The 24327-nt window shown below is 43.9% G+C and overlaps 1 protein-coding gene and 1 pseudogene across 1 annotated transcript; one reads left to right on the forward strand and one right to left on the reverse strand.

Annotated features, from left to right (window-relative positions):
- Positions 1 to 24327, forward strand: part of LOC118938461 — a 942996-nt pseudogene that overhangs the window by 198283 nt on the left and 720386 nt on the right.
- LOC118938487 (NLR family CARD domain-containing protein 3-like) lies at positions 912 to 18631 on the reverse strand. Its single transcript, XM_036942526.1, has 5 exons — positions 18609 to 18631; positions 17199 to 17283; positions 16841 to 17069; positions 14661 to 16452; positions 912 to 1462 (listed from the first exon to the last, which is right to left on the reverse strand). The coding sequence occupies exons 1-5, from the start codon at positions 18629 to 18631 to the stop codon at positions 928 to 930; spliced, it is 2664 nt and encodes an 887-aa protein (XP_036798421.1). The 3' UTR covers positions 912 to 927.

Genomic DNA, 24327 nt, shown 5'->3' on the forward strand with positions numbered 1-24327 from the left:
ATCATACACACATCATCATAAAACAACTGCTCTTTTTTTATTTATTAAACTGAACAATGAAATAAACAATTTCAAAGATCTTACTGAGTTACAGTTCATATAAGGAAATCAGTCAGTTGAAATGCATCCAATACAGTCAGTATCTGGCGTGACCTTTTGCCTCATGCAGTACAACACATCTCCTTCACATAGAGTTGATCAGGCTGTTGATTGTGGCCGGTGGAATGTTGTTCTTCTTCAATGGCAAAGTTGCTGGATATTGGCGGGAACTGGACTGAACGCTGTCATACACGTCAATCCAGAGCATCCCAAACATGCTCAATGGGTGACATGTCTATCCAGAGCATCCCAAACATGCTCAATGGGTGACATGTCTATCCACTATGGGAAACTCTGTTCACAACGTTGACATCAGCAAACTGCTCGCCCACACGACACCAGTGTATGTTTGTGTGGGTTTGTCTTGTGTGTGTCCAGTGTGTGTTTGTCTTGTGTGTGTGTGTGTGTGTTTCAGGTTATTATTTACAAGGACACTGAGGCGTCAACATCATAAACCCAAAACCCTGGATAGAGGGGCTCAGTGAATGTGTATGGTTGGGTCAGTGTGTCAGAGGAGGCTCTATAGAAGGACAGAGTGCTGGGTGGCCAGTCCAGATACACTCCTACTCTGTGGGAGCTGGAGGAGGGGAAGTCTATGAGAGTGGGTTTATTATTGTACCTGGCATAGTAACCCACCCTACACCCTGTGTGTCCAGTGTGTGTTTGTGTGTATCACTGTGGTAATTTACAGGGACACTGAGGCACCTGTGTGCCCAGTTTGTGTGTATAAATGTGTGTATGTCTAGTGTGTGTTTGTCTTGTGTGTATCCAGTGTGTGTGTGTGTCCATGGTGTGTGTTTGTGACCTGTGTGTGTGTCAGGTTATTATTTACAGGGACACTGAGGAGTCATAATCAACCCCAAAACCTGGAAAGAGGGGCTCAGTGAAAGTGGAGGTGAATGTGTACAGGTGGGTCAGTGTGTCGGAGGCTCTATAGAAGGACAAAGTGCCGGCTGGCCAGTCCAGATACACTCCTACTCTGTGGGAGCTGGAGGGGGGGACGTCTATGGTAGTGGGATTACTATTGTGCCTGGCTCTGTAACTGTTGACATAGCAGAACAGACTCCAGGACTTGTCATTGTATCCAAGACAACAGTCATAATTCCTTCCTCTCCTGCTGATTCCTTTATATGTCACTCCTATAACAGCCCCACTCCCACTCCACTCTACCTCCCAGTAACAGCGCCCAGTCAGACCCTCTCTACACAGCACCTGTCTACAGTCCTCAAATCTCTCTGGGTGATCAGGATACGGCTGCTTCTCTCTCCTACATGTCACCTTTCTGTTCTCCTCAGACAGAGAGAGGAGTCTGTCTACTGTGTTTGGGTCCAGTGTGAGATCACAAACATCTGATGGATGAAACCAGACACAATATTAGAAATCATCATCATTCACATTAGAATGTTAACTCACTTTTCACTAATTCATTTAATGTAGACGTTTCTAGGTATGAAAAGGAGAAGTTAAGGTAACTTGAGACTTGTTGAATGATCATGTGTTATACTGTATGGTAATATAAAACACACTGATTCCCATTAATTACACACACACACACACACACACACACACAGGACTCACAGTACACACACACGCACAGAACACACACACGCACACACACACACACACAAAGCAACTCTTTGTAAACTTGGGTGTCCCTGATTTCTGCTTCTGTAGAACTACAGCTGATATTTAATATGACCAAGTAAGTAATGATGGTGGTCTTTGACTTTGACTTAACTTGAATTAACACTTATTCTGTGTAACATTCAGTCAACACTCACATTTTCTAAGCCCAGGTTTCATTCTGTTCTCTCCACCATGTTCCACACTGTAGCGGTAAGCAGAAGAACAGACAGTCATTGAGGGATACACCTGACCTCACACACACACACACAAGCGAATGTTTGTGTGTGTGTGTGTCCAGTGTGTGTGTGTGTGTCCAGTGTGTGTGTGTGTGTCCAGTGTGTGTGTCCAGTGTGTGTGTCCTGTGTGTGTGTGTCCTGTGTGTGTGTCCAGTGTGTGTCCAGTGTGTGTGTGTGTGTGTAGTGTGTGTGTGTGTGTCCAGTGTGTGTGTGTGTCCAGTGTGTGTGTGTGTGTCCAGTGTGTGTGTGTGTGTGTCCAGTGTGTGTGTGTGTGTCCAGTGTGTGTGTGTGTGTGTGTCCAGTGTGTGTGTGTCCAGTGTGTGTGTGTGTGTGTCCAGTGTGTGTGTGTGTGTCCAGTGTGTGTGTCCAGTGTGTGTGTCCTGTGTGTGTGTGTGTCCTGTGTGTGTGTGTGTCCTGTGTGTGTGTGTGTCCTGTGTGTCCTGTGTGTGTGTGTGTGTGTGTGTCCAGTGTGTGTGTGTGTGTCCAATGTGTGTGTGTGTGTGTGTCCAGTGTGTGTGTGTGTGTGTCCAGTGTGTGTGTGTGTGTGTGTCCAGTGTGTGTGTGTGTGTCCAGTGTGTGTGTGTGTGTGTCCAGTGTGTGTGTGTCCAGTGTGTGTGTGTGTGTGTGTGTGTCCAGTGTGTGTGTGTGTGTCCAGTGTGTGTGTGTGTGTGTCCAGTGTGTGTGTGTGTGTGTCCAGTGTGTGTGTGTGTGTGTCCAGTGTGTGTGTGTGTGTGTGTCCAGTGTGTGTGTGTGTGTGTGTGTGTGTGTGTGTCCAGTGTGTGTGTGTGTGTCCAGTGTGTGTCCAGTGTGTGTGTGTCCAGTGTGTGTGTGTGTCCAGTGTGTGTGTGTGTGTGTCCAGTGTGTGTGTCCAGTGTGTGTGTTTGTCCAGTGTGTCCCTGTGTGTGTGTGTCCAGAGTGTGTGTCCTGTTTCTGTCCAGTTTGTGTCCAGTGTGTGTTTGTGTCCAGTTTGTGCCCAGTGTTTGTGTCCAGTGTGTCTGTTTGTGTCCTGTGTGTGTGTCCTGTGTGTGTGTGTCCAGTGTGTGTGCATGTGTGTGAGTCCAGTGCGTGTGTGCATGTGTGTGTGTCCAGTGCATGTGTGTGTGTCCAGTGTGTGTTTGTGTCCAGTTTGTGTCCAGTGTGTGTCCAGTGTGTGTCCAGTGTGTGTTTGTGTCCAGTGTGTGTTTGTGTCCAGTGTGTGTCCAGTGTGTGTCCAGTGTGTGTCCAGTGTGTGTCCAGTGTGTGTGTGTGTGTCCAGTGTGTGTGTGTGTGTCCAGTGTGTGTGTGTGTGTGTGTGTGTGTCCAGTGTGTGTGTGTGTGTGTCCAGTGTCCAGTGTGTGTCCAGTGTCCAGTGTGTGTCCAGTGTCCAGTGTGTGTCCAGTGTCCAGTGTGTGTCCAGTGTGTGTGTGTCCAGTGTGTGTGTGTGTGTGTCCAGTGTGTGTGTGTGTGTGTGTGTCCAGTGTGTGTGTGTGTGTGTGTCCAGTGTGTGTGTGTGTGTGTCCAGTGTGTGTGTGTGTGTGTGTGTGTCCAGTGTGTGTGTGTGTGTGTCCAGTGTGTGTGTGTGTGTCCAGTGTGTGTGTCCAGTGTGTGTGTGTGTCCAGTGTGTGTGTGTGTGTGTCCAGTGTGTGTGTCCAGTGTGTGTGTGTGTGTCCAGTGTGTGTGTGTGTCCAGTGTGTGTGTGTGTCCTGTGTGTGTCCAGTGTGTGTCCAGTGTGTGTGTGTGTGTCCAGTGTGTGTGTGTGTCCAGTGTGTGTGTGTCCAGTGTGTGTGTGTGTCCAGTGTGTGTGTGTGTGTGTCCAGTGTGTGTGTGTGTCCTGTGTGTGTGTGTGTCCTGTGTGTGTGTGTGTCCTGTGTGTGTGTGTGTCCAGTGTGTGTGTGTGTGTCCAGTGTGTGTGTGTGTGTGTGTCCAGTGTGTGTGTGTGTGTGTGTCCAGTGTGTGTGTGTGTGTGTGTGTGTCCAGTGTGTGTGTGTCCAGTGTGTGTGTGTGTCCAGTGTGTGTGTGTGTCCAGTGTGTGTGTGTGTCCAGTGTGTGTGTGTGTGTCCAGTGTGTGTGTGTGTCCAGTGTGTGTGTGTGTGTCCAGTGTGTGTCCAGTGTGTGTCCAGTGTGTGTCCAGTGTGTCCAGTGTGTGTCCAGTGTGTCCAGTGTGTGTGTGTGTGTCCAGTGTGTGTGTGTGTCCAGTGTGTGTGTCCAGTGTGTGTGTGTGTCCAGTGTGTGTGTGTGTCCAGTGTGTCCAGTGTGTCCAGTGTGTCCAGTGTGTGTCCAGTGTGTCCAGTGTGTGTCCAGTGTGTGTGTGTGTCCAGTGTGTGTCCAGTGTGTCCAGTGTGTGTCCAGTGTGTCCAGTGTGTGTCCAGTGTGTGTGTGTCCAGTGTGTGTGTGTCCAGTGTGTGTGTGTCCAGTGTGTGTCCAGTGTGTGTGTGTGTGTGTGTGTGTCCTGTGTGTGTGTGTGTGTGTGTGTGTGTCCAGTGTGTCCAGTGTGTCCTGTGTGTCCAGTGTGTGTCCAGTGTGTCCGTGTCCAGTGTGTGTCCAGTGTGTGTGTGTCAAGTGTGTGTCCAGTGTGTGTGTGTCCAGTGTGTGTCCAGTGTGTGTGTGTCCAGTGTGTGTCCAGTGTGTGTGTGTCCAGTGTGTGTCCAGTGTGTGTGTGTGTGTCCTGTGTGTGTGTGTGTGTCCAGTGTGTCCAGTGTGTCCAGTGTGACAAGTGTGTCCAGTAAGTGTGTCCAGTGTGTGTGTCCAGTGTGTGTGTCCAGTGTGTGTGTGTGTGTGTGTGTGTGTGTCCAGTGTGTCCAGTGTGTGTGTGTCCAGTGTGTGTGTGTGTGTGTGTGTGTGTGTGTGTCCAGTGTGTGTGTGTGTGTGTGTGTCCAGTGTGTGTGTGTCCAGTGTGTGTGTGTCCAGTGTGTGTGTGTCCAGTGTGTGTGTGTCCAGTGTGTCCAGTGTGTCCAGTGTGTCCAGTGTGTGTGTCCAGTGTGTGTGTGTCCAGTGTGTGTGTGTGTGTACAGTGTGTGTGTGTGTGTCCAGTGTGTGTGTGTGTGTCCAGTGTGTGTGTGTGTGTGTGTGTGTGTGTGTGTGTGTGTCCAGTGTGTGTGTGTGTGTGTGTGTGTCCAGTGTGTGTGTGTGTGTGTGTGTGTCCAGTGTGTGTGTGTGTCCAGTGTGTGTGTCCAGTGTGTGTGTGTGTCCAGTGTGTGTGTGTCCAGTGTGTGTGTCCAGTGTGTGTGTGTGTCCAGTGTGTGTGTGTCCAGTGTGTGTGTCCAGTGTGTGTGTGTCCAGTGTGTGTGTGTCCAGTGTGTGTGTGTCCAGTGTGTGTGTGTGTGTGTGTGTGTGTCCAGTGTGTGTGTGTCCAGTGTGTGTGTGTGTCCAGTGTGTGTGTGTGTCCAGTGTGTGTGTGTGTGTCCTGTGTGTGTGTGTGTGTGTGTGTGTGTCCAGTGTGTGTGTCCAGTGTGTGTGTCCAGTGTGTGTGTGTGTCCAGTGTGTGTGTGTGTCCAGTGTGTGTGTGTGTCCAGTGTGTGTGTGTGTCCAGTGTGTGTGTGTAGTGTGTGTGTGTGTCCAGTGTGTGTGTGTGTCCAGTGTGTGTGTGTGTCCAGTGTGTGTGTGTGTCCAGTGTGTGTGTGTGTCCAGTGTGTGTGTCCAGTGTGTGTGTGTGTCCAGTGTGTGTGTGTGTCCTGTGTGTGTGTGTGTGTCCAGTGTGTGTGTGTCCTGTGTGTGTGTCCTGTGTGTGTCCAGTGTGTGTCCAGTGTGTGTGTGTCCAGTGTGTGTCCAGTGTGTGTGTGTCCAGTGTGTGTGTCCAGTGTGTGTGTGTGTGTGTCCAGTGTGTGTGTGTGTCCAGTGTGTGTGTGTGTCCAGTGTGTGTGTGTGTCCAGTGTGTGTGTGTGTCCAGTGTGTGTGTGTGTGTCCAGTGTGTGTGTGTGTGTGTGTCCAGTGTGTGTGTGTGTGTCCAGTGTGTGTGTGTGTGTGTCCAGTGTGTGTGTGTGTGTCCAGTGTGTGTGTGTGTGTGTGTGTGTCCAGTGTGTGTGTGTGTGTGTGTGTCCAGTGTGTGTGTGTGTGTGTCCAGTGTGTGTGTGTGTGTGTCCAGTGTGTGTGTGTGTGTGTGTGTGTGTCCAGTGTGTGTGTCCAGTGTGTGTGTGTGTCCAGTGTGTGTGTGTCCAGTGTGTGTGTCCAGTGTGTGTGTGTCCAGTGTGTGTGTGTGTCCAGTGTGTGTGTGTGTGTGTGTGTGTCCAGTGTGTGTGTGTGTGTGTCCAGTGTGTGTGTGTGTCCTGTGTGTGTGTGTGTGTGTGTCCAGTGTGTGTGTGTCCAGTGTGTGTGTGTCCAGTGTGTGTGTGTCCAGTGTGTGTGTGTCCAGTGTGTGTGTGTCCAGTGTGTGTGTGTCCAGTGTGTGTGTGTCCAGTGTGTGTGTGTCCAGTGTGTGTGTGTCCAGTGTGTGTGTGTGTGTGTGTGTGTGTCCAGTGTGTGTGTGTGTGTGTCCAGTGTGTGTGTGTGTGTGTCCAGTGTGTGTGTGTCCAGTGTGTGTGTGTCCAGTGTGTGTGTGTCCAGTGTGTGTCTGTCCAGTGTGTGTGTGTCCAGTGTGTGTCCAGTGTGTCCAGTGTGTGTCCAGTGTGTCCAGTGTGTGTCCAGTGTGTCCAGTGTGTGTGTGTGTGTGTGTGTCCAGTGTGTGTGTGTGTGTCCAGTGTGTGTGTGTGTGTGTCCAGTGTGTGTGTGTGTGTGTGTGTCCAGTGTGTCCAGTGTGTGTCCAGTGTGTCCAGTGTGTGTCCAGTGTGTCCAGTGTGTGTGTGTGTGTGTCCAGTGTGTGTGTGTGTGTCCAGTGTGTGTGTGTGTGTCCAGTGTGTGTGTGTGTGTGTGTCCAGTGTGTGTGTGTGTCCAGTGTGTGTGTGTGTGTCCAGTGTGTGTGTGTGTGTCCAGTGTGTGTGTGTCCAGTGTGTGTGTGTCCAGTGTGTGTGTGTCCTGTGTGTGTGTGTGTGTCCAGTGTGTGTGTCCAGTGTGTGTGTCCTGTGTGTGTGTGTCCTGTGTGTGTGTGTCCTGTGTGTGTGTGTGTGTGTGTCCAGTGTGTGTGTGTCCAGTGTGTGTGTGTCCAGTGTGTGTGTGTGTGTGTGTGTGTCCAGTGTGTGTGTGTCCAGTGTGTGTGTGTGTCCAGTGTGTGTGTGTGTCCAGTGTGTGTGTGTGTCCAGTGTGTGTGTGTGTGTGTGTGTCCAGTGTGTGTGTGTGTGTGTGTCCAGTGTGTGTGTGTGTCCAGTGTGTGTGTGTGTGTCCAGTGTGTGTGTGTGTCCAGTGTGTGTGTGTCCAGTGTGTGTGTGTGTGTGTGTGTCCAGTGTGTGTGTGTCCAGTGTGTGTGTGTCCAGTGTGTGTGTGTCCAGTGTGTGTGTGTCCAGTGTGTGTGTGTCCAGTGTGTGTGTGTCCAGTGTGTGTGTGTGTCCAGTGTGTCCAGTGTGTGTGTGTGTCCAGTGTGTGTGTGTGTGTGTGTGTGTGTGTGTGTGTGTGTGTCCTGTGTGTGTGTGTGTGTGTGTGTGTGTGTGTGTGTGTGTGTGTGTGTGTCCAGTGTGTGTGTGTGTGTGTGTGTGTGTGTGTGTGTGTGTGTGTGTCCAGTGTGTGTGTGTGTGTGTGTCCAGTGTGTGTGTGTGTGTGTGTCCAGTGTGTGTGTGTCCAGTGTGTGTGTCCAGTGTGTGTGTGTGTGTGTGTCCAGTGTGTGTGTGTGTGTGTGTCCTGTGTGTGTGTGTGTATGTCCTGTGTGTGTGTGTTTGTGTCCAGTGTGTTTGTGTCCAGTGTGTGTGTGTGTTTGTCCAGTGTGTGTGTGTGTGTCCAGTGTGTGTGTGTCCAGTGTGTGTGTGTGTGTGTGTCCAGTGTGTGTGTGTCCAGTGTGTGTGTGTGTGTGTCCTGTGTGTGTGTGTGTCCAGTGTGTGTGTGTGTGTCCAGTGTGTGTGTGTGTGTGTGTGTCCAGTGTGTGTGTGTGTGTGTGTGTGTCCAGTGTGTGTGTGTTTGTCCAGTGTGTGTGTGTGTGTGTGTGTGTCCAGTGTGTGTGTGTCCAGTGTGTGTGTGTGTGTGTGTCCAGTGTGTGTGTGTGTGTGTGTGTGTGTCCAGTGTGTGTGTCCAGTGTGTGTGTGTGTGTGTCCAGTGTGTGTGTGTCCAGTGTGTGTGTGTCCAGTGTGTGTGTGTGTCCAGTGTGTGTGTGTCCAGTGTGTGTGTGTCCTGTGTGTGTGTGTCCTGTGTGTGTGTGTCCAGTGTGTGTGTGTCCAGTGTGTGTGTGTCCAGTGTGTGTGTGTCCAGTGTGTGTGTGTCCAGTGTGTGTGTGTGTGTGTGTGTGTCCAGTGTGTGTGTGTGTCCAGTGTGTGTGTGTCCAGTGTGTGTGTGTGTGTGTGTCCAGTGTGTGTGTGTGTGTGTCCAGTGTGTGTGTGTCCAGTGTGTGTGTGTCCAGTGTGTGTGTGTGTGTGTCCAGTGTGTGTGTGTCCAGTGTGTGTGTGTGTGTGTCCAGTGTGTGTGTGTGTGTGTGTCCAGTGTGTGTGTGTGTGTCCTGTGTGTGTGTGTGTGTGTGTGTGTGTGTCCAGTGTGTGTGTCCAGTGTGTGTCCAGTGTGTGTGTCCAGTGTGTGTCCTGTGTGTGTGTGTGTGTGTCCAGTGTGTGTGTCCAGTGTGTGTGTGTGTCCAGTGTGTGTGTCCAGTGTGTGTGTCCAGTGTGTGTGTGTCCAGTGTGTGTGTGTCCAGTGTGTGTGTGTGTGTGTGTCCAGTGTGTGTGTGTGTGTGTGTGTCCAGTGTGTGTGTGTGTCCAGTGTGTGTGTGTCCAGTGTGTGTGTGTCCAGTGTGTGTGTGTGTGTCCAGTGTGTGTGTGTGTGTCCAGTGTGTGTGTGTCCAGTGTGTGTGTGTGTGTGTCCAGTGTGTCCAGTGTGTGTGTGTGTGTCCAGTGTGTGTCCTGTGTCCAGTGTGTGTCCTGTGTCCAGTGTGTGTCCTGTGTCCAGTGTGTGTCCTGTGTCCAGTGTGTGTCCTGTGTCCAGTGTGTCACACACACTGGAGACACACACACACACACACACTGGAGACACACACACACACACACACTGGAGACACACACACACACACACACTGGAGACACACACACACACACACTGGAGACACACACACACACTGGAGACACACACACACTGGAGACACACACACACACACACACACACACTGGAGACACACACACACACACACACACTGGAGACACACACACACACACACACTGGAGACACACACACACACACACACACACACACACACACACACACACACACACTGGAGACACACACACACACACACTGGAGACACACACACACACACTGGAGACTCCAGTGTGTCTCCAGTGTGTGTGTGTCCAGAGTGTGTGTGTGAGAGATTGAGAGATTTACACTGAACTCACTGAACACACACAACTTTGTCCACATACAGACAGGTCACACACACACACACACACAGAGTCAGCATTTAACTTGGTCCAGGTGGTGGTCAGAATGTTTGTCTTAACTAGCCTGATAAGTCAAACATGTCTGATATGAACATTGACATAAACCCTCTACATACTTGAGTTTCTCCAGTCTGCAGTGTGGATCCTCCAGTCCAGCAGAGAGCAGTCTGACTCCTGAGTCTCCTGGGTGATTGTAGCTCAGGTCCAGCTCTCTCAGGTGTGAGGGGTTTGACCTCAGAGCTGAGACCAGAGAAGCACAGCCTTCGTCTGTGACTAGACAGCCTGACAGCCTGCCAAGAGTCAAATCATATTAAAATCACACTGAGATTCTTTGGTGGTGAAAATAGTGGCAGTATATTTTTCAACATATTCAGATACATCAGTATCCTGAAACCTTCCATATCTATTCATAAATTAATGTATCATTATTATAAATTATCAAAGTAAAGTAGAGAGAAACATGTAAAGATTTGATTAGACTGATTAGACTCTATATTATATATATCTATTTTGACAGTGAAACTAACATTTTAAATGTGTCTCTATACACCAACATTTTGGATTTCAGATCAAATGTTTCATATGTGGTGACAGTTTATAATGTCACCTTTTATTTGAGGGTATTTTAATACATATCTATTTCACCATTTAGAAAAATAAAATCACTTTATGTATCTAGTCCCCCATTTGAAGAAGTCATAAGTATTCTGACCAATTCACTTATAGTGTGTTAAAGTAGTCAAAAGTTTAGTATTTGGTCCCAAACTTGTTCATAGCATTTTAAGTATGTTGTGGGTTGTGTTTTGGGTTTATGTTGTGGGTTGTGTTTTGGGGTTATGTTGTGGGTTGTGTTTTGGGGTTATGTTGTGGGTTGTGTTTTGGGGTTATGTTGTGGGTTGTGTTTTGGGGTTATGTTGTGGGTTGTGTTTTGGGGTTATGTTGTGGGTTGTGTTTTGGGGTTATGTTGTGGGTTGTGTTTTGGGGTTATGTTGTGGGTTGTGTTTTGGGGTTATGTTGTGGGTTGTGTTTTGGGGTTATGTTGTGGGTTGTGTTTTGGGGTTGTGTTGTGGGTTGTGTTTTGGGGTTGTGTTGTGGGTTGTGTTTTGGGGTTGTGTTGTGGGTTGTGTTTTGGGGTTGTGTTGTGGGTTGTGTTTTGGGGTTGTGTTGTGGGTTGTGTTTTGGGGTTGTGTTGTGGGTTGTGTTTTGGGGTTGTGTTGTGGGTTGTGTTTTGGGGTTGTGTTGTGGGTTGTGTTTTGGGGTTGTGTTGTGGGTTGTGTTTTGGGGTTGTGTTGTGGGTTGTGTTTTGGGGTTGTGTTGTGGGTTGTGTTTTGGGGTTGTGTTGTGGGTTGTGTTTTGGGGTTGTGTTGTGGGTTGTGTTTTGGGGTTGTGTTGTGGGTTGTGTTGTGGGTTGTGTTGTGGGGTTGTGTTGTGGGGTTGTGTTGTGGGGTTGTGTTGTGGGGTTGTGTTGTGGGTTGTGTTGTGGGTTGTGTTGTGGGGTTGTGTTGTGGGGTTGTGTTGTGGGGTTGTGTTGTGGGGTTGTGTTGTGGGGTTGTGTTGTGGGGTTGTGTTGTGGGGTTATGTTGTGGGTTATGTTGTGGGGTTGTGTTGTGGGTTGTGTTTTGGGGTTATGTTGTGTGTTGTGTGTTGGGGTTATGTTGTGTGTTGCGTGTTGGGGTTATGTTGCGTGTTGGGGTTAGTATAGTAACTGAATGGCGGATGACTCATTTTACTTCTGAGTAGAGAACATATTTCTAAAGACTACTAAATTAATCCTTATTATGCCTTGATTAAGACAAATCATGAATGAATCAAGAATAATAATGAGTGAGAAAGTTACAGTGGCTACAAAACATGCTATCCTCTCACCATTACCAATAACAGAGGCTACAACAAAACATGCTAACCTCTCACCATTACCAATAACAGAGGCTACAACAAAACATGCTAACCTCTCACCATTACCAATAACAGAGGCTACAACAAAACATGCTAACCTCTCACCATTACCAATAACAGAGGCTACAACAAAACATGCTAACCTCTCACCATTACCAATAACAGAGGCTACAACAAAACATGCTATCCTCTCACCATTACCAATAACAGAGGCTACAACAAAACATGCTAACCTCTCACCATTACCAATAACAGAGGCTACAACAAAACATGCTATCCTCTCACCATTACCAATAACAGAGGCTACAACAAAACATGCTAACCTCTCACCATTACCAATAACAGAGGCTACAACAAAACATGCTAACCTCTCGCCATTACCAGTAACAGAGGCTACAACAAAACATACTAACCTCTCACCATTACCAATAACAGAGGCTACAACAAAACATGCTAACCTCTCACCATTACCAATACCAGAGGATACAACAAAAACATGCTAACCTCTCACCATTACCAATAACAGAGGCTACAACAAAACATGCTAACCTCTCACCATTACCAATAACAGAGGCTACAACAAAACATACTAACCTCTCACCATTACCAATAACAGAGACTACAACAACACATGCTAAACTCTCACCATCAACCTCAAATAAAAGGTGACATTCTGTACTGTCTCCTAACATGAAACATTGTATCTCATATCCAAAATGCTGGAGCATAGCACCACATTTAAAACTGTAATCTTCACTGTCCAAACACATATGGTGTGGACTATGTGTGTCTGGTAAACACATGTGGATCTGGTGAACAGTTATCACTTGTTGACCAACTACAGGAATACTGACCTCAGAGTCTCCAGTTTACAGTGGGGATTCCCCAGTCCAGCAGAGAGCAGCTCCACTCCTGAATCCTTCAGGTCATTGTTACTCAGGTCCAGCTCTCTCAGGTGTGAGGGGTTTGACTCCAGAGCTGAGACCAGAGAAGCACAGCCTTCCTCTGTGACTAGACAGCCTGACAGCCTGACAAAGAGTCAAATCATATTAAAATCACACTGCTATACTTTAGTGGTGAAAATCTATATTTGTTCAACATTTTCAGATATATCAGTGTCCTGAAACCTGCCATATCTATTCATAAATGAATGTATCATTAAAAATGACAAATGATCAAAGTATTGCCTGCAGATAGAAACATGTATAGTACAAATATTATAGTAGACTGACCAGATCAGTTTAAAAAGCAGTATCAGTCAGAAGACAGACAGTGAGGTATCATATTTAGATTGTATTGAGTATACAGTCCACACCATATCTATTTAGACAGTGAGGTATCAGATTTAGATTGTATTGAGTATACAGTCCACACCATATATATTTAGACAGTGAGGTATCAGATTTAGATTGTATTGAGTATACAGTCCACACCATATCTATTTAGACAGTGAGGTATCAGATTTAGATTGTATTGAGTAAACAGTCCACACCATATCTATTTAGACAGTGAGGTATCAGATTTAGATTGTATTGTGTATACAGTCCACACCATATCTATTTAGACAGTGAGGTATCAGATTTAGATTGTATTGAGTATACAGTCCACACCATATCTATTTTGACAGTGAAGCTAACATTTAAATGTGTCTCTATACTCCAACGTTTTGGATTTGAGGTCAAATGTTTCATATGAGGTGACAGTATATAATGTCAACTTTAATTTGAGGGTATTTTAAGACATATGTGTTTCACTATTAAAAATGAAACCAATTTTTGCTTCCAGTCTCCCCATTTGAAGAAGTCTTAAGTATTCTGAACAATTCACTCATAGTGTATTAAAGTAGTCAAAAGTGTAGTTTTTTGTCGTAAACTCGTTGGTTGCATTTGCAGTTTGTTTTGGTTGTGTTTTGCCCAATAATAAAATGGTGGATGATGAGGGGAGTACTTTTCTGTCTAAGAGAGTAGATAACATGTTTCTAAACAATAATAAATTAATCCTGATGATGCCATGATTAAATGATTAAGAAAAATCATGAAAGAATCATGAATAATAATGAGTGAGAAAGTTACAGAGGCTACAACAAAGCATGCTAACCTCTCACCATTACAAATAACAGAGAATACAACAAAACATGCTAACCTCTCACCATGACCAATAACAGAGGTTACAACAAAACATGCTAACCTCTCACCATTACCAATAACAGACTACAACAAAACATGCTAACCTCTCACCATTACCAATAACAGAGGCTACAACAAAACATGCTAACCTCTCACCATTACCAATAACAGAGGCTACAACAAAACATGCTAACCTCTCACCATGACCAATAACAGAGGTTACAACAAAACATGCTAACCTCTCACCATTACCAATAACAGACTACAACAAAACATGCTAACCTCTCACCATTACCAAAAACAGAGGCTACAACAAAAACATGCTAACCTCTCACCATTACCAATAACAGACTACAACAAAACATGCTAACCTCTCACCATTACCAATAACAGAGGGGGTCTGATCTTTGTGCCTCTGTAACTTTCTCATTCATCATTATTCTCGATTCATTCCTGATTATTCATCATCAGAGTAGCATCCACATGAATGTAGAAGTGTTCAGAAACATCTTCTATTCTTACTGACAATACAAGTGAAGTGACTCCAAAATGACAGGACATTATTCACCATTCAGTTTCTATTAGGAAAAACATCCAAAACAAAACCAACACAAACTGTAAATGCATTCAACAAGTTAGTAGAATCACAAGCTTGAAGTAATCACTGCAGGCATGGAATATGGGACCAAATACTAAACGTATGACTACTTTAATACTCTATAAGTGAATATAACCGAATAATTACGACTTTTCAAATGGGAGAACTACATACATAAAGTGCTTTCATATCTGATAATACTAACCTCAGAGTCTCCAGTTTACAGTGGGGATTCCCCAGTCCAGCAGAGAGCAGCTTCACTCCTGAATCCTTCAGGTCATTGTTACTCAGGTCCAGCTCTCTCAGGTGTGAGGGGTTTGACTCCAGAGCTGAGACCAGAGAAGCACAGCCTTCCTCTGTGACTCCGCAGCCTGACAGCCTGCAAAGAGATCATCATGACTTCACAAACACACTGTTAATTTAACACCAGTAGTGTAGAAGGACAATGGCAGATGCATTTGGTTTATTCTCTCAAACAACACATAGATTCATCTTCCGTCTCCTAGAATTGTATGGTCATATTGTTATACTAATGTGAAAATCAATGAATTTATTCAATATGTTTTTCAAAATAATATATTATACATATTATAATACACATTTTTCTCTAAACTGAATATTTCTTCCTGATGATTAGTTCTTAAATGTCATTTTATTTACTCACAGAACAGCTCTGGAGGCTTTGACCACTGGCAGCAGCCTCAGAAGACCTTCCTCTGAACTGGAATATTTCTTCAGGTCAAACACATCCAGCTCCTTTTCTGAAGTCAGCAACACAAAGACCAGAGCTGACCACTGTGCAGGTGACAGGTTGGGTTTTGAGACACTTCCTGATCTCAAGTAGCTTTGGATCTCCTCTACTAGAGAATGGTCATTCAGTTCATTCAGACAGTGGAACAGATTGATGCTCCTCTCTGGAGAGAGATCCTCCCCGATCTTCTCCTTGATGTACTTGACTGTTTCTTTATGGGTCTTTGAGCTGCTTCTTGTCTTTGTCAGTAGACCTCGTAAGTGCTTCTGATTGGACTCCAGTGAGAGGCCCAGAAGGAAGCGGAGGAAAAGGTCCAGGTTTCCCGTCTCACTTTGTAAGGCTTTATCCACAGCACTCTTGTAGACAGTAACTTTACGCTTGTCTCTGAACAGCACAGAAAGTTTCCTGGATGTTGATTGCGGTTCGGCCATTAGATTCTCATTGTTGTTGATGAATGAGAGGAACACATATACAGCAGCCAGAAACTCCTGAATGCTCAGATGAACAAAGCAGTACACCTTGTCCTGGTACAGCCCACATTCCTCTTTAAAGAGCTGTGTGCACAATCCTGAGTACACTGAGGCTTCATTGACATCAATGCCAGCCTCCTTCAGGTCTTCTTCATAGAAAATCAGATTGCCCTTCACAAGCTGTTGAAAAGCCAGTTCTCCCAGTGACATAATGCTCTCTTTATTCCAGTGTGGACCTGTCTCTTCTTTCCCAAGATACTTTTCATTCTTCTGCTTGGTATAAAACTCCACAAGGTGTGTGTACATCTCAGTCAGAGTCTTGGGCATCTCTTCTCTCTTATGTTTCAGCATGTGTTCAAGCACTGTTGCAGAAATCCAACAGAAGACTGGAATGTGGCACATGATGTGGAGGCTCCTTGATGTCTTTATGTGTGAGATGATTCTGCTGGCCAGATCCTCATCCCTGAATCTCTTCCTGAAGTACTCCTCCTTCTGTGGGTCATTGAACCCTCGTACCTCTGTCACCTGGTCAACACACCCTGAAGGGATCTTATTGGCTGCTGCAGGTCGGGTAGTTATCCAGATGAGAGCAGAGGGAAGCAGATTTCCCTTGATGAGATTTGTCAGCAGAACATCCACTGAGGTTGACTCTGTGACGTCACAACAGATCTTGTTCTTCTGGAAGTCTAGAGGCAGTCGGCACTCATCCAAACCATCAAAGATGAACACAACTTTGTACTTGTCGTAGTTGGAGATTCTTGATTGTTTAGTTTCCAGTGAGAAGTGATTGAGAAGTTCAATGAAAGTGTGTTTGTCCTCTTTCATCAAATTCAGCTCCCGAAAAGGGAATGAAAATACAAATTGGACATCCTGATTTGCATTTCCTTCAGCCCAGTCCAGAATGAACTTCTGCACAGAGACTGTTTTTCCAATGCCAGCGACTCCCTTTGTCAGCACAGTTCTGATAGGTTTGTCTTGTCCAGTTAAGGGTTTGAAGATGTCGTTACATTTAATTGCAGTCTCTGGTCTTGCTTGTTTCCTGGTTGTTGTCTCAATCTGTCTCAGCTCATGTTCATTATTGACCTCTCCTGTTCCACCCTCTGTGATGTAGAGCTCTGTGTAGATCTCATTGACAAGTGTTGGGTTTCCTTGTTTAGCGATACCCTCAAATACACATTGAAACTTCTTCTTTAGATTAGATTTGAGTTCACGTTGGCAAATCACAGCAAGATCATCTGAATGAAGAAATAACACAGAGGATATTAATATTATGTCTGTTTTAAGGTCTACAGTATTGTAGGACTGTTATAAAGTTTTAAATTACAATAATTTATTATCTTAACTGACTGTATAAATATGTAAATGTTTTCATAATGCATTACAGACTGGTGTGACTGAATACATTATTATTGGTATTATTGATGGCATAATTTATGTTGTCTCTCTCTCTCTCTCTCTAAATTAGTCACCACAACACATCCTTGCTGCTACTTGATGAGGTCACTAGGTGTTGTGTTAAGGCTGCTACAATATCATTGAGTTGCACAGCTACTTTAGCTGTACTTTAGCTACAGCTTTTAAATGTTATAAAACATCATTCAACATGAGGCAGACAGATCTTACATTTCTCCAGTGTGTCAGCAAGCTCCTTCTGGTTCATTTTCCTCAGGATGTGCAGTGTGATCTTCAGAGCCCCCTCTCTGGCACTGCTCTCCTGCTTCTCATCTTCAGCATCCACCACTTCCTTATCCTGCTTCTGACTCTCAAAGCCTTCTGGGAGTTCTGGACTAAGAATCCTCTTGAACATCTTCAGCTCGTTCTTCACAAATGTCATAATTTTCTCTTCAAGCAACTGAAATAAATCAAGTAAATAAGTTAAGCAAGAGAAGAAATGCTTTCTCATTAACACATTAATGAATGACTGACAGATCAACTTTACTTGAGGTAAACAAAAACAAATGAACACAACAGGACCACATACACTGAATATGGAGGCCAGGTCTGTTTGATGACTCTGGGAAGACTGACAACTGAGAATCCCTGACTCTGATCTCTCCTGTTGATTTCTGTGGACAAAACATGAAATTATATCTCCTCATCCAAGGAGTACGCACGCACGCACGCACGCACGCACGCACGCACGCACGCACGCACGCACACACACACAAACAAACACACACACACACAGGGGTTGTTCACTATCTAATCATGTCATGGGGTTGTTCACTATCTAATCATGGGGTTGTTCACTATCTAATCATGGCGTTGTTCACTATCTAATCATGTCATGGTGTTGTTCCCTATCTAATCATGGCATGGGGTTGTTCACTATCTAATCATGGGGTTGTTTACTATCTAATCATGGGGTTGTTCACTATCTAATCATGGGGTTGTTAACTATCTAATCATGGGTTGTTCACTATATAATCATGGGGTTGTTCACTAACTAATCAAGGCATGGGGTTGTTCACTATCTAATCACGGGGTTGTTCACTATCTAATCATGGAGTTGTTCACTATCTAATCATGGGGTTGTTCACTATATAATCATGGCATGGGGTTGTTCACTATCTAATCATTGCATGGGGTTGTTCACTATCTAATCATGTCATGGGGTTGTTCACTATCTAATCATTACATGGGGTTGTTCACTATCTAATCATGGAGTTGTTCACTATCTAATCATGGGGTTGTTCACTATATAATCATGGGGTTGTTCACTATCTAATCATGTCATGGGGTTGTTCACTATCTAATCATTACATGGGGTTGTTCACTATCTAATCATGGGGTTGTTCACTATCTAATCATGGCATGGGGTTGTTCACTATCTAATAATGGGGTTGTTCACTATCTAATCATGGGGTTGTTCACTATCTAATCATGGGGTTGTTCACTATCTAATCATGACATGGGGTTGTTCACTATCTAATCATGGGGTTGTTCACTGTCTATTCATGACATGGGGTTGTTCACTATATAATCATGGGGTTGTTCACTATCTAATCATTGGGTTGTTCACTATCTAATCATGGGGTTGTTCACTATCTAATCATTGGGTTGTTCACTATCTAATCATTGGGTTGTTCACTATCTAATCATGACATGGGGTTGTTCACTATCTAATCATGTCATGGGGTCGTTCACTATCTAATCATGGGGTTGTTCACTATCTAATCATGACATGGGGTTGTTCACTATCTAATCATTGGGTTGTTCACTATCTAATCATGGCATGGGGTTTTTCAATATCTAATCATTGAGTTGTTCACTATCTAATCATTGGGTTGTTCACTATCTAATCATGGGGTTGTTCACTATCTAATCATTGGGTTGTTCACTATCTAATCATTGGGTTGTTCACTATCTAATCATGACATGGGTTATTCACTTTCTAATCATGGGGTTGTTCATTATCTAATCATGGCATGGGGTTGTTCACTATCTAATCATGGCATGGGGTTGTTCACTATCTAATCATTACATGGGGTTGTTCACTATCTAATTGTGGGGTTGTTCACTATCTAATCATGACATGGGGTTGTTCATTATCTAATCATGGCATGGGGTTGTTCACTATCTAATCATGGCATGGGGTTGTTCACTATCTAATCATGGCATGGGGTTGGTCACTATCTAATCATGACATGGGGTTGTTCACTATCTAATCATGACATGGGGTTGTTCATTATCTAATCATGGCATGGGGTTGTTCACTATCTAATCATGTCATGGGGTTGTTCACTATTTAATCATGAGGTAGTTCACTATCTAATCATGGCATGGGGTTGTTCACTATTTAATCATGACATGGGGTTGTTCACTATCTAATCATGGGGTTGTTCACTATCTAATCATGACATGGGTTATTCACTATCTAATCATGGGGTTGTTCACTATCTAATCATGACATGGGTTATTCACTATCTAATCATGGGGTTGTTCTCTATCTAATCATGGCATGGGGTTGTTCACTATCTAATCATGTGGTTGTTCACTATCTAATCATGTCATGGAGTTGTTCAATATCTAATCATGTCATGGAGTTGTTCACTATCTAATCAAGTCATGGGGTTGTTCACTATCTAATCATGTCATGGAGTTGTTCAATATCTAATCATGTCATGGAGTTGTTCACTATCTAATCATGTCATGCGGTTGTTCAATATCTAATCATGTCATGCGGTTGTTCACTATCTAATCATGTCATGGGGTTGTTCACTATCTAATCATGGCATGGGGTTGTTCACTATCTAATCATGTCATGGGGTTGTTCACTATCTAATCATGGCATGGGGTTGTTCACTATCTAATCATGTCATGGGGTTGTTCACTATCTAATCATGGCATGGGGTTGTTCACTATCTAATCATGTCATGGGGTTGTTCACTATCTAATCATGGGGTTCTTCACTATCTAATCATGTCATGGGGTTGTTCACTATCTAATCATGGGGTTGTTCACTATCTAATCATGGGGTTGTTCACTATCTAATCATGGGGATGTTCACTATCTAATCATGGGGATGTTCACTATCTAATCACGGGGTTGTTCACTATCTAATCATGGGGTTGTTCACTATCTAATCATGGGGTTGTTCACTATCTAATCATGGCATGGGGTTGTTCACTATCTAATCATGGCATGGGGTTGTTCACTATCTAATCATGGGGTTGTTCACTATCTAATCATGGGGATGTTCACTATCTAATCATGGGGATGTTCACTATCTAATCACGGGGTTGTTCACTATCTAATCATGGGGTTGTTCACTATCTAATCATGGGGTTGTTCACTATCTAATCATGGGGATGTTCACTATCTAATCATGGGGATGTTCACTATCTAATCACGGGGTTGTTCACTATCTAATCATGGGGTTGTTCACTATCTAATCATGGGGTTGTTCACTATCTAATCATGGGGTTGTTCACTATCTAATCATGGCATGGGGTTGTTCACTATCTAATCACGGGGTTGTTCACTATCTAATCATGGGGTTGTTCACTATCTAATCATGGGGTTGTTCACTATCTAATCATGGGGTCGTTCACTATCTAATCATGGCATGGGGTTGTTCACTATCTAATCACGGCATGGGTTTTTTCACTATCTAATCATGTCATGGGGTTGTTCACTATCTAATCATGGGGTTGTTCACTATCTAATCATGGGGTTGTTCACTATCTAATCACGGCATGGGGTTGTTCACTATCCAATCATGACATGGGGTTGTTCACTATCTAATCACGACATGGGTTCGTTCACTATCTAATCATGGCATGGGGTTGTTCACTATCTAATCACGGCATGGGTTTTTTCACTATCTAATCATGTCATGGGGTTGTTCACTATCTAATCATGGGGTTGTTCACTATCTAATCATGGGGTTGTTCACTATCTAATCATGGGGTTGTTCACTATCTAATCATGGGGTTGTTCACTTTCTAATCATGGGGTTGTTCACTATCTAATCATGTCATGGGGTTGTTCACTATCTAATCACGCATGGGGTTGTTCACTATCTAATCATGGGGTTGTTCACTATCTAATCATGGGGTTGTTCACTATTTAATCATGGGGTTGTTCACTATCTAATCATGGGGTTGTTCACTATCTAATCATGGGGTTGTTCACTATCTAATCATGGGGTTGTTCACTATCTAATCATGGCATGGGGTTGTTCACTATCTAATCATGGGGTTGTTCACCATCTAATCATGGGGTTGTTCACTATCTAATCATGGGGTTGTTCACTATCTAATCATGTCATGGGGTTGTTCACTATCTAATCATGTCATGGGGTTGTTTACTATCTAATCATGGCATGGGGTTGTTCACTATCTAATCATGGGGTTGTTCACTATCTAATCATGAGGTTGTTCACTATCTAATCATGTCATGGAGTTGTTCACTATCTAATCATGTCATGGAGTTGTTCACTATCTAATCATGTCATGGGGTTGTTCACTATCTAATCATGCCATGGGGTTGTTCACTATCTAATCATGTCATGAGGTTGTTCACTATCTAATCATGTCATGCGGTTGTTCACTATCTAATCATGTCATGCGGTTGTTCACTATCTAATCATGTCATGAGGTTGTTCACTATCTAATCATGTCATGCGGTTGTTCACTATCTAATCAAGGCATGGGGTTGTTCACTATTTAATCATTTGGTTGTTCACTATCTAATCATGTCATGAGGTTGTTCACTATCTAATCATGACATGGGGTTGTTCACTATCTAATCATGTCATGGGGTTGTTCACTATCTAATCAAGGCATGGGGTTGTTCACTATCTAATCACGACATGGGGTTGTTCACTATCTAATCACGACATGGGGTTGTTCACTATCTAATCATGTCATGGGGTTGTTCACTATCTAATCATGTCATGGGGTTGTTCACTATCTAATCATGGGGTTGTTCACTATCTAATCATGGGGTTGTTCACTATCTAATCACGACATGGGGTTGTTCACTATCTAATCACGACATGCGGTTGTTCACTATCTAATCATGTCATGGGGTTGTTCACTATCTAATCATGTCATGGGGTTGTTCACTATCTAATCATGGGGTTGTTCACTATCTAATCATGGGGATGTTCACTATCTAATCATGACATGGGGTTGTTCACTATCTAATCATGTCATGGGTTTGTTCACTATCTAATCATGGGGTTTTTTCACCATCTAATCATGGGGTTGTTCACTATCTAATCATGGGGTTGTTCACTATCTAATCATGTCATGGGGTTGTTCACTATCTAATCATGTCATGGGGTTGTTCACTATCTAATCATGGGGTTGTTCACTATCTAATCATGAGGTTGTTCACTATCTAATCATGTCATGGAGTTGTTCACTATCTAATCATGTCATGCGGTTTTTCACTATCTAATCATGTCATGGGGTTGTTCACTATCTAATCATGGCATGGGGTTGTTCACTATTTAATCATGTCAAGAGGTTTTTCACTATCTAATCATGTCATGGGGTTGTTCACTATCTAATCATGTCATGGGGTTGTTCACTATCTAATCACGGCATGGGGTTGTTCACTATCTAATCATGAGGTTGTTCACTATCTAATCATGTCATGGAGTTGTTCACTATCTAATCATGTCATGCGGTTTTTCACTATCTAATCATGTCATGGGGTTGTTCACTATCTAATCACGGCACGGGGTTGTTCACTATCTAATCATGTCATGGGGTTGTTCACTATCTAATCAAGGCATGGGGTTGTTCACTATCTAATCACGACATGGGGTTGTTCACTATCTAATCACGACATGGGGTTGTTCACTATCTAATCATGTCATGGGGTTGTTCACTATCTAATCATGTCATGGGGTTGTTCACTATCTAATCATGGCATGGGGTTGTTCACTATCTAATCATGGGGTTGTTCACTATCTAATCATGGGGTTGTTCACTATCTAATCATGGGGTTGTTCATTATCTAATCATGGCATGGGGTTGTTCACTATCTAATCATGGCATGGGGTTGTTCACTATCTAATCATTACATGGGGTTGTTCACTATCTAATCATGGGGTTGTTCACTATCTAATCATGACATGGGGTTGTTCACTATATAATCATGAGGTTATTCACTATCTAATCATGGGGTTGTTCACTATCTAATCATGACATGGGGTTGTTCATTATCTAATCATGGCATGGGGTTGTTCACTATCTAATCATGGCATGGGGTTGTTCACTATCTAATCATGGCATTGGGTTGTTCACTATCTAATCATTACATGGGGTTGTTCACTATATAATCATGGGGTTATACACTATCTAATCATTGGGTTGTTCACTATCTAATCATGACATGGGGTTGTTCATTATCTAATCATGGCATGGGGTTGTTCACTATCTAATCATGTCATGGGGTTGTTCACTATTTAATCATGAGGTTGTTCACTATCTAATCATGGGGTAGTTCATTATCTAATCATGGCATGGGGTTGTTCACTATCTAATCATGGCATGGGGTTGTTCACTATCTAATCATTACATGGGGTTGTTCACTATCTAATCATGGGGTTGTTCACTATCTAATCATGACATGGGGTTGTTCACTATATAATCATGGGGTTATTCACTATCTAATCATGGGGTTGTTCACTATCTAATCATGACATGGGGTTGTTCATTATCTAATCATGGCATGGGGTTGTTCACTATCTAATCATGGCATGGGGTTGTCCACTCTCTAATCATGGCATGGGGTTGTTCACTATCTAATCATTACATGGGGTTGTTCACTATATAATCATGGGGTTATACACTATCTAATCATGGGGTTGTTCACTATCTAATCATGACATGGGGTTGTTCATTATCTAATCATGGCATGGGGTTGTTCACTATCTAATCATGTCATGGGGTTGTTCACTATTTAATCATGAGGTTGTTCACTATCTAATCATGGGGTAGTTCACTATTTAATCATGACATGGGGTTGTTCACTATCTAATCATGGGGTTGTTCACTATCTAATCATGACATGGGTTATTAACTTTCTAATCATGGGGTTGTTCACTATCTAATCATGTCATGAGGATGTTCTCTATCTAATCATGGCATGGGGTTGTTCACTATCTAATCATGGGGTTGTTCACTATCTAATCATGTGGTTGTTCACTATCTAATCATGTCATGGAGTTGTTCACTATCTAATCATGTCATGGAGTTGTTCACTATCTAATCATATCATGGGGTTGTTCACTATCTAATCATGCCATGGGGTTGTTCACTATCGAATCATGTCATGGGGTTGTTCACTATCTAATCACGGAATGGTGTTGTTCACTCTCTAATCATGTCATGCGGTTGTTCACTATTTAATCATTTGGTTGTTCACTATCTAATCACGGCATGGGTTTGTTCACTATCTAATCACGGCATGGGGTTGTTCACTATCTAATCATGTCATGGGGTTGTTCACTATCTAATCATGTCATGGGGTTGTTCACTATCTAATCATGGGGTTGTTCACTATCTAATCATGGCATGGGGTTGTTCACTATCTAATCATGGGGTTGTTCACTATCTAATCAAGTCATGGGGTTGTTCACTATCTAATCA

This window comes from Oncorhynchus mykiss, chromosome 13 (assembly GCF_013265735.2).
Source record: "Oncorhynchus mykiss isolate Arlee chromosome 13, USDA_OmykA_1.1, whole genome shotgun sequence".
NCBI classification, from domain to species: Eukaryota; Metazoa; Chordata; class Actinopteri; order Salmoniformes; family Salmonidae; genus Oncorhynchus; species Oncorhynchus mykiss.